Here is an 11,899-nt window from a genome sequence, read left to right on the forward strand (position 1 = left end):
GCATACACAGTATATCTTTAACAGCTTATTATTCATTCAGTACTACTTTTAATGTAATTCTCAAACAAAAAAAGCGGACTTTAAGTGCAAATGAGTTGAAAAAGTAAAATGAATTTGATCGTGCAGAATGAGTACTGTTCACTTTGATGTTGGATTGAAGTGTGTAAGTAAGAAGTAATAACAGCATAAGCCCCAAATTTACAGTGACTGTTATTGTACTTTTCAATAACTTTTGATTGCATAAAGCAGACCAGAAAAGTGTATTCAATTTCTGAAGTGATTTCCACATCGACTTACCTAAAGACATATCAAAACTAAAAACAAAACTAAATGTGGTGATTCACACACAGTAAACTTTACTTTTATTTCAGCCACATTGTAGTTTCTTAAATTCTCCTTGAAATCATTAAGTATTGATAATGAATCCAGTACCACAAGAGAATTCACATACCCTGATGCCGAATATCTGTTAACGAATTAAATCTAAACCATTTCAGTGTGTTGTATCATGTATATTTACCCTGATGACTAATATCTGTTAACGAATTAAATCTAAACCATTTCAGTGTGTTGTATCATGTATATTTACCCTGATGCCTAATATCTGTTAACGAATTAAATCTAAACCATTCCACAGTGTGTTGTATCATGTATATTTACCCTGATGCCTAATATTTGTTAACGAATTAAATCTAAACCATTCCACAGTGTGTTGTATCATGTATATTTACCCTGATGCCTAATATCTGTTAACGAATTAAATCTAAACCATTCCACAGTGTGTTGTATCATGTATATTTAAAATTAAAAAATTTCTGCATGGATTTGTAAGTTGCAAAATGTTCGTGAATTTTAATGTAAGAAAGTAATATGTGAAATAATCTTGTCACTTATACACTTCATCCAAGTGATAAATAAACAAACAGTCGTGAGGTGTTCACTGTTCATGTGTCATTCTTACATTCACACTAGAAGTGTGTTAATTACAGCCATATTGGGTAACATTAACCAGGCACTTGAGAATTGTATGCTTATTGTGAAAGCTATTGTGGGTTCAGTTAACCTGGTATTCAGCTTAACATGACCCATTGAGAACCGGCCTGTACTGTACATATATTCCACAAATACATAGTTAATTGTAATTTCCCATTGCAGCTTGGATAGTTACCTTACTCTGCTGTTTCAATGTTGGATTTGTTTTGTGGGAGATGGTATTGAGGAGTTTCACTATATATGGTTCTGTGGGAGATGGTATTGAGGTGTTTCACTATACATGGTTCTGTGGGAGATGGTATTGAGGAGTTTCAATATATATGGTTTTGTGGGAGATGGTATTGAGGAGTTTCACTATATATGGTTCTGTGGGAGATGGTATTGAGGAGTTTCACACTATATATGGTTCTGTGGGAGATGGTATTGAGGAGTTTCACTATATATGGTTCTGTGGGAGATGGTATTGAGGAGTTTCACTATATATGGTTCTGTGGGAGATGGTATTGAGGTGTTTCACTATATATAGTTCTGTGGGAGATGGTATTGAGGAGTTTCACTATATATGGTTCTGTGGGAGATGGTATTGAGGAGTTTCACTATATATGGTTCTGTGGGAGATGGTATTGAGGAGTTTCACACTATATATAGTTCTGTGGGAGATGGTATTGAGGAGTTTCACTATATATGGTTCTGTGGGAGATGGTATTGAGGAGTTTCACACTATATATGGTTCTGTGGGAGATGGTATTGAGGAGTTTCACACTATATATAGTTCTGTGGGAGATGGTATTGAGGAGTTTCACTATATATGGTTCTGTGGGAGATGGTATTGAGGTGTTTCACTATATATAGTTCTGTGGGAGATGGTATTGAAGAGTTTCACTATATATGGTTCTGTGGGAGATGGTATTGAGGAGTTTCACTATATATAGTTCTCAGACTTATCTGAATTTAGTCAGAGTAAATTGATCCTCAGGATTAACCACTTCATTCCCAAAGAGTACGTTTTCACATCCAAACAATTTGTATATATCTAATGACAAATAAATACCCTGAATAATTCTGCTGGGAAGCTGCTACCATCGAGGCATTGTCCACGTAGTATTCTAGAGCAGGAGTTGCATTGAGCCCAAGCATTTGCTGGAAAATGCCAGCAGCATCTGCGGCGATAGTACGTGTAAAGCTGGTGTCTGGACTAACCAAAAACCTCTCTGTGTGTTTAATTGTAAAATTCCCAGGATGCAACAGAGGAAAGCTGGTAATGGCTGGTTTTGGATCCAGGGGAAGGAAAGCCTTTGTCATGGCCAAGATTCCAACAAAATAAATGGGGTATAAGATTTCCTACAGTAAGAAAATAGTAAATACTGTACATCTGAAAGCAATGGTTCATACTCTGTGGTCACGATAGTGGCTCATGTCAGTGTGTCCTTAATTTTAATAGATTAAATCACATCTTCATAATCTTGCCCTGTCATCAACAAGACAAGACAATTATTCACAAACATTCAGTTTGTATTCAATTTATTCATAACTACAACTTCATTATTTTTCCTTCAAGACAACCACACCAATATATGAGGGGGGGGGGGGGGGGGGGGACTCTGACAGTGAAAAGACAATTTTCATTATATTTATACGTAATTGAAGCATAGAAATTCATGAATTCACTTTCAGACAGTTTGTCAAGAATTCATTCATTTAAGGACACTGACACATACAACATTTCTCAAAAATACATATATATAATTTTTATGACATGACATGTACAATTCACTTCCATTCTATCTTGTTTCTAAAAAAAAAACTTGGGGTATATTACCAGGTCTGTTTTAGAGTTAGCATATTTATTTTGTTAGGTCCTGATTGTTAAATATTTTATTTATCTTGTGACGATTAACAAATTCTACAACTTAGATCAATGCTTCTCGTCAGTTCTGATTGTGGCGTGAAGAGGTCATTGATGTGGGAGGAAACCGGAGTATCTGGAGGAAACCCATGTGTCTGAGTGACACGACCACAATACCCTCTCACGAGGATTGAACTTGGGTTGCAGTGGTGAGAAGCCAGTGCATTAACTACTACACTATCCAAAAAGTTGTACATATCAACATTACTACATATTGACACAGTTTGTGTACAATTTTCCATGACATTTCTAGGGCATCATAAGAAGCTACGAAATACGTATATATGGACATTGTGTAATCTTTGCATGGGCTCTCGTATAGAACTCTGGTTAAATCCGAACGATGGCTGTGCAGAAATTGTTCAAACACCTTGCAATTATATAATAGTCCCCGTACGATCTCCGCGAGTCTCTGTTGGAAATCGTATGGACGTCTAGCAGAAACCTTGTGATAGCTGTGTGAGAGCCATTCGAATGTCCCATGAGACTACAATCTCTGTATGATTAATTTTTTGCTCGAACATCTTAACATACCGTGCGTTTGCTGTCCAATCAGCACATTTCTTCTGCGAAATGACCATGTGGTGATCGTGCAGTACATTGTAGGACATAAGCACGGGCTACAGACTACAGACTACAGACTAACGATTTTAATTTGTCTGTGATTCTGTACAAAAATCTCAGTCACTGCCTGTCATTACATATAAGTCACACAGCAAGGTAGATACAGCCCGGGCTCTACTGAAGCATCGCAGGTCAAACTTAAACTAGTCTAAGTTATTGTAGTGTAGACACAGCCCGGGCTCTACTGAAGCATCGCAGGTCAAACTTAAACTAGTCTAAGTTACTGTAGTGTAGACACAGCCCGGGCTCTACTGAAGCATCGCAGGTCAAACTTAAACTAGTCTAAGTTACTGTAGTGTAGACACAGCCCGGGCTCTACTGAAGCATCGCAGGTCAAACTTAAACTAGTCTAAGTTACTGTAGTGTAGATACAGCCCGGGCTCTACTGAAGCATCGCAGGTCAAACTTAAACTAGTCTAAGTTACTGTAGTGTAGATACAGCCCGGGCTCTACTGAAGCATCGCAGGTCAAACTTAAACTAGTCTAAGTTACTGTAGTGTAGATACAGCCCGGGCTCTACTGAAGCATCGCAGGCCAAACTTAAACTAGTCTAAGTTACTGTAGTGTAGATACAGCCCGGGCTCTACTGAAGCATCGCAGGCCAAACATAAACTAGTCTAAGTTACTGTAGTGTAGATACAGCCCGGGCTCTACTGAAGCATCGCAGGTCAAACTTAAACTAGTCTAAGTTACTGTAGTGTAGACACAGCCAGGGCTCTACTGAAGCATCGCAGGTCAAACTTAAACTAGTCTAAGTTACTGTAGTGTAGATACAGCCCGGGCTCTACTGAAGCATCGCAGGTCAAACTTAAACTAGTCTACGTTATTGTAGCGTAGATACAGCCCGGGCTCTATTGGAGCATCACAGGTCAACCATAAACTAGTAATTGTACTATGTAGCAAAAAATGGGAGAAAAATCATACACGAATTATAAACAATTCACCGCAAGTTACGTCCCTTTGCGAGGTCAGCCAAAGGCCAATAGGTGAAAAACCAAGTTTTCCTTCATTACCTTAATTATCAACTGTACGACATTACATGTATTACTGTGAATTTTAGCTAATTATCAAGCTTTCATACAAGTTATGGGTTGCCCCACCCTGGGGCATTAATGTAGTTGACTGCAATAGATGGAAAAATAACAATTGTAAAAGCTACAGATCAGAAAATTAAAAAGGACAACGTAGGGAAATACGATTTTCAACCGGGAGATGGCAGACAAGGGACATAACTTGTGCAAAGTGTTGATATGTGTATTGGATCATTCAGAAATCGAACCCAGGACCCTTGCATTACTAGCTGGGTGATCTAACCACTGAGGATGACATATAAAGTGTAATAACATAATTATTACTACAATATGATATCTATTAAAACCTATTTTGGAAATCATTCAAGAACTCTTCACATCCACGAGATGAAAAAATAGTTTTAGAAAAATGGTTGACACCTTGCATGTGACCTGAAGACTACTGTAGAAGTATAAAGAGTCACTGCATACCTGAAGGAGTTGGCCTTTGTTCCGCTTCTTGTACAGAAAATTTTTGTACATAAGGGTCTTATACTGCTGGAAAAAGGTAGCCATCGTTTTCTGATCTGAAAGAATACGACACAATATGTAATCAACAGCTTACTACAATCAGACATAGAGAATATATGCTGGATCTATAACACCTTATTCATACTAATCAGTGCTCAGGAAACTGAAATACAAGAGGGAAGCATAACATTGAAACTGGACATAGCTTTTTTAATACACAATCTTGAATCCAATACATTGTATATCAGTGGAATATTATCACTCGTACATACATACACATACATCTGTGATAGAATTGCTCTGATGCAAGGAGATTTAATAAAAGAAGAAATGACAACTTCAAATGATCAAAGTCATCATGATCACGACGGTATGGAATCACAGGGACTGAACTGTTTACATCAATGATAAGAGTTTAATTACCGATACTGAAATGAATGGAAGAATGCAGGAAATTATTTGATTAAGCCACAAAACAAACTCAAGTAACCAGCAAAGAGGCAAAACTTCAAGATGAAAATATTGCAATTTTAAAAGCACAGCTCTCATGTTAATCATACTACACTTTAAGATACTAGTACAAGAGGCCAATGGGCCACATCGCTCACCTGAGTCACTTTGGCCCATATTTAAAAGATTTTCACAATATATATTCACATGTAAAATTTTTATCCCTGTTGTGGCCCCAACCTACCACCGGGGACCATGATTTTTTCAAACTTGAATCTGTATATTAGGAAGTTTTCATCTAACTGTTAACTTCTCTGGTCCAATGGTTCTTGAGAAGAAATTTTTTAAAGATTTTCCCTATATATTTGTATGTAAAACTTTGATCCTCTATTGTGGTCCAATGGGGGGGGGGGGGGATCATAATTTTAACAAACTTGAATCTGCACTATGACAGGAAGCTTTCATGTAAATGTAAACCGTTCTGGCTCATTGGTTCTTGAGAAGATTTTTAAAGATTTTCCCTATATATTTGTATGCAAAACTTTGATCCTCTATTGTGGTCCAATAGGGGGGGGGGGGTCATAATTTTAACAAACTTGAATCTGCACTATCTCAAGAAGCTTTCATGTAAATGTAAACTTTTCTGGCCCATTGGTTCTTGAAAAGAAGATTTTTCCTATATATTTGAATGTACAACTGATTCCCTATTGTGGCCCCATCCTACCTCTGGAGGTCATGATTTTAACAAACTTGAAATTTCACTATGTCAGAAAGCTGTCATGCAAACATCAGCTCTTCTGCTCCAGTAGTTCTTGAGAAGATTTTTAAATGACCCCACCCTATTTTTACATCTTTGTGATTCTCTCCCCATTGAAGGGGGCATGACCCTTCATTTGAACACAATTGAAAGGCCTTCACCCAAAGGATGCTTTTTGCCAAGTTTGGTTGAAATTGGCCCAGCGGTTCTGGAGAAGAAGTCGAAAATGTAAAAAGTTTACAGACTGACAGACAACAGGTGATCAGAAAAGCTCACTAATGAGCTTTCAGCTCAGGTGAGATAAAAAGTGCCACTGAAGGTAATTCCACCCCTCTAGAATTATAGGTTCAATCTTATATTTGATTGTTGATTCTACATATATCTTAGTAACAAATAAAAATGATAAAATAAGTATGTTGCCGTATAGCTGCAGAACTGTAGCTCTCTGGAAAAAATTCTGTCACAATATTTTCTTTATCAATTAGCACACATATACCTGTTACATGTATCAACATCAGAAAATTGCAATTTTTCCTTAAACAGTATTGTCAAAATTTCACCAAAAACTGGTTAAAATTATATAATAGCATTCATAACAATTTCATGAAATTGTTTCTTTAAAAAATATACAAAATATTTGTAAAAAATAAAGCATAATGGACTTGATAAATAATTTAATGAAGACAGAGTTATTGCCCTTGGATTCAATAATTGATTATTATATTCCTTAGACTTCTGAAATATTTTATGGTAAACAAGATTTTTTGCAATAACTATTGAAAAAGACTCCAACAAAATTTATGTTCCTGACATGCATAAATCTTATTAAATCATTAACTTTGCGAAATTTTATGACATCACAGGAAGGTGGAACCATGTGAAGTACAAAATTTAGGTCCATAATCAGCCCAAGACCATCTAATTAAAATCATAACTTATATTAACCTTCATTTGATAGCAGGAATTAATGGGGAAAAACACAGGGTCAAATTCTACTTTGACTGATGGGTTGGACGAAGAAATATCACAATAAAATGTGTAACCATAAAGTCGATCAGCATATCGTGGAATAAAAATTCATGCAGGAATCATATGACTATCTAGTTAGAACAAACAAACACTTTGGGAGAGGGAATTATAGGAGCTGATTGTAATCAGATTATTTAAGATTGAAAGATAACATGTAAACTAAGTCTGAGAATGTGCACATATATTGAACTCCTATCAAAGACAGAGTGTAATAGTGCAATGTGTCACCAAATGAAAACAAAATATAGATCAATTAATCCTGGTTGATTTACTAAGCTGTATTTCGAAATACCAGTGGAACTCCTGTTACTGAAATATTTCATAATATGTATAAGGGATTAGAAAATTGTTAAATTTTGAAATTTTATCTTTATGGTAAATCAAAGAAGAAAAATGACATAATCTGCAACAAAACATGTATGCATGTTATGTACAAACGTATGTCACAAAGGAATTTTAAAGTACAGTTACGAGCTGACAGGGATGAGAACCAAAGAATTTGTAATTAATTAATTCCTTAATTAGAAGCAGAAAATATAGTAAAATATGGCCATAACAGAGCAATGGATAAAAATGCATAACTCATTTGGTATAATGAACTGTGCCAAGTGTGAGAGGAAATGGGGTATCCCTGTAGAACAATTATTCAAGGTGTTTAAAAAACTGCAGTCATAACATCATATACCATTGTGTGTCTGAAAATCCCAAGTTTAAGGGGGTATGCTACACCAGAGAAATTTGATGCGGATGAAAAGTGGAGGATATGTACAACAATATTTTGAAATTGAAAAGTTTCAGATTTACTTTATTTAATCAAAAAATGCAGTTTAGGTAGAAAGTAATATGAAACTCCTGCTGGACTCGAACACACGATCTGCAGTTCAGCAGTCAACATGCTAACCTACTGAGCTACACAGCTGTATGCGAGAATTTTTTTAATGAATAGACAAATATTGCTGATATTTATATTTCCATCCATGTTTTAAAAGGAAGTCAGCAATTATGACGATGTAGAGTACCTCCTTAATTATGCATTGATTAAACACACACATGCCCACATACAGACAGGCAAACACACACAGAAAAATACACACAGGCATACACACAAAGACAAACACACACAGGCAAACACACACAGGCAAACATACACTGACAAACACACACAGACAAACACACACACTCACCAACACACGTTTTAACAAATACAGATTTCTCTATTTCAAAAACCAACTATGTTATGACCCACAAGTTGGATAACCACTGTTTTATTAAATGAAGTATAGATTACCTTTTTCTTTTTCCAAAATACACTGTCTCTCTAAATCACATTTTCCACCAATATGTCTTATCCCCGGCATTTTTCTGGTATAACACTATATCTAATCCTTCATCGAACTATTCAGACAGTCTGACATGTGGCTCTACTACACCGGATTTAATAACATACCTTTTACCTTAGCACTGAATTTATACTTCTAGTATCAATTTTTTCTACCTCATTTTCACATGAATAACATAATTAATCATTAGTTATCAACATATGATTTGCATCATATTGAAAACAGTCATGGAAAATCCTGATGCAGATTTCAAAATTGCTCATAGATATATCGCATATACATTTAGATTTGATAATTTTATGTATCTAATCTCCGGAGATAATTTCAAAAAGTACATAGTACAAGGTTTGAATAAGACAGTGAACATCCTATGTACTAATATCTTTCTCCATAACTTACTACATAATGTACTTACATATATGAATGAACATAAAATGTAGGAGAGCTGCTATGTTCACCCATCTGTCATATTGTATTAACAAATGTCATCCTCACAAACTTCGAAATCCTTATGGCCATGCACATATCCCAGGGGTGTCATTCAGGCTTTCATTATACTTTTTAATTATCACTATATTAGGATGCTGATTTGATTTATTATAGTTTTATAGAATATTTCTCCCATTTTTCCCAGATCTTGGAGGTGGATGAAGGAGGCAGTACCTCACTCCCATCCCCCTAATCTCAGAATTAGTCCTCCTTCCTTATCTCTCTTTCTTTAATTCTTTTCTTTTCCATTCTTTTCTTCCCTCTCTCCTTCCACCTGTTCCCTAACTCCTCTTTCCACCCCCTCCTGCCCTTCCCACCCACCCCCCTCCTGCCCCTTCAACCCCCTTTACACACACTCAAGGGCCCCAAATTGATTTCAATAAATTTATTCTATACACATACATCTTGTCATTGAAAGCAAGTTGATAGCAGATTTGCCAAGATAGTTGAGTAGCCTTGCACACTGGCCATGGGCTGCTAGGAGATTTGGTTCTGCAGGTCATTAGTTCAACCCCTGGCAGGAGTGAAAGCGGGTATCCATATATAAGGAATTTCTCTGTGCTTTATATTTCAAAATCTTTCTTCACTTAGGACTGCTATGTTTATTTAGGATTTCACTGAAATCTCTGTGCTTTTTTTTAATATATATATTTGTGCAGGGTTCATCATTATTATCATTTATTTATCATTATAATTTTCCCTCCCTCAAACAACATAAATCAAGTTATTCAAAGAATCCTTGGTAGAAGAACTATGCAACATTCTGTGACTTAAATTTAATCATTCACTCGTGTCACTGGGATGCAAGTTTATTTGAAATCGTAATTTTTGCAAAAATAGAAAAAAAATTGAGGTGGGCCCTTTTTTGAGGGGCGGGCGGGGATGATAATCTATCAATTAATTTTAATTGGCCTTATGTTAAATTAATTCATGATAACAATTGTTGATACTTTAGTATTTTATGGTATTTGTAGACACGAGTATTTGCACATCATGTGCCAATTTATATTATCAAAGAAAAATGTAAATGACTTTTTATAATATAATTTGCAGTGCAAAGTGTCTGATGACTGCATGATTATAGGATTGCACCTAAAATAAGTAATTGCATTTGAAATAAAAGTACTTATAAGTTGAACTCTTTTTCATTATTCAAATGTGAGCATCCAAATCATTGTTAGCCAAAGTGATATAAGCTAAACTAATACAATCGATATATTATATATGACGACATGTTTGGAAAGATAAATCTAAGTTTTAGACTGTTTGTCAAAGCACAGTGCTAAAGATAGCTATAGGATAGCTTAATAGAAAATACTATAATATGAATATTCATAATTGTCATCGCCGTGAGAAAGAGCAAAAGTATACTTAATTTTGAAGTCAATAGACCTCTTTCATATCAACAACCCCATTCACAATTTTTTTTACACTGCCTATGAATGTACGTTTTATAATATTTCTTTCAATATATTTAATTTCTGTTTTAATTTTGAAATTGGTCATTAAAATATGAAAGATATGCTGTACACACAGCAGAAATAATAGATAGAATCAATTGTAAGTGATTGTTCAGATAGGAAGAGGTCATAATCACAGGTAGCAATAGCTATACAGGTAATCGAAGGCGTGGACATGTTACATTCTTGACCTATCAGCTGCATCCAACAGATCAATTCAACTTCAACTGAATGTAACCGCAGTATACCCACTGTACCCTAGGTTATGTAGAGCCACCTCATGTAATTCTTACTTTCAATTTCCATACGATTTGTGTTGTACACCCTTTCTGTAACTTTTGTAGAAAGGAATATAGAGCATGTAACCTTGGGTACAAAAGAATCACTTAAAAACAGAGTCCTTATTCCTTGCCATATATGCATGGGTATCTGTATTATCCAAATGGTTTAAGAAATAAAATCGCTATCATGTCATTAAATATGAATGGGGTGTTTAGTAAAACACAATAGGCCTAATATTAACCAAATTAATATGTACAATTTATATTTTTACATTTTGCATGACTACAGATGTATATATATGTATAAATTACAGCTAGGTGACACACATGGTACTACCCTGAAAAGCAAAAGACTGGAATGTCCTCCATTGATCAGTTGATGTTTTTTACTGACAAGCAGGAGACGGTTATATATATAACTAGGCTAAAAGTCCAAGCACCCACATTCCATAAATCAATGCGACAACGCCTCTGAAGCTCGATTCATGTTTTTAGAATCATTATTTGGTTTCAAAAATCAAGTATACATATCTTAATTATCGCCAGATTCCATCCAAATTTGAATTAATATCTTAAAAACTTCAAATAATTATTAACCCCAATATTACTTGACCTTACATAGATCTATATTATTATAGTTTATCTGAAGTGACATAGCCAATGTAGGTTATCATGAGCAAATAACATAAGATAAGAATACGTACGCTTTGATATATAGATCTATACGCATATCAAAATACCTGTAGATCCAATACCTGTTGTAAGATTTCCCCGTCCGTCCACTACTGGCAATTCCGTGAGGTGTGCAAGATCAACTAAAAATTATACTAAATGTTGAAATATTTCCCAACTCCATGTGAGTACTGACCAAACATTGAATGTTGTCAAAAACCATGTGACTCGGTATTCAAAGAATCACATGCTTCCTGGAATTTCGCAATCTCTGTGCTTGTTACCGCAAAGTCACTGCCAATGGCCAAGCAAGAGGCTCACCCATCCAAAGTATTACGGAAAAACTCCTCTAAACAC

The 11,899-nt window shown here is 35.4% G+C and overlaps 1 protein-coding gene across 3 annotated transcripts in view; it reads right to left on the minus strand.

Moving 5' to 3' along the window:
• The window catches only part of LOC125669542 (cholesterol transporter ABCA5-like), a 62,907-nt gene extending 51,008 nt beyond the window's left edge, over positions 1 to 11,899 (minus strand). The window contains exons 1-3 of one of the 3 annotated variants that reach the window (XM_056163395.1): positions 11,626 to 11,899; positions 5,026 to 5,120; positions 2,045 to 2,334 (exon numbers count right to left, since the gene is read on the minus strand). In XM_056163395.1, the coding sequence (XP_056019370.1) occupies positions 2,045 to 2,334; positions 5,026 to 5,109 (374 nt within the window). In that variant the 5' untranslated portion in view covers positions 5,110 to 5,120; positions 11,626 to 11,899. Of the gene's footprint in view, positions 1 to 2,044; positions 2,335 to 5,025; positions 5,121 to 8,588; positions 8,898 to 11,610 lie in introns of those variants that run through there. The other 2 variants (XM_056163394.1, XM_056163393.1) reach the window with 2 other exon arrangements.

The sequence above is a fragment of the Ostrea edulis genome, chromosome 4, assembly GCF_947568905.1.
Source record: "Ostrea edulis chromosome 4, xbOstEdul1.1, whole genome shotgun sequence".
In the NCBI taxonomy this organism is placed as follows: Eukaryota; Metazoa; Mollusca; class Bivalvia; order Ostreida; family Ostreidae; genus Ostrea; species Ostrea edulis.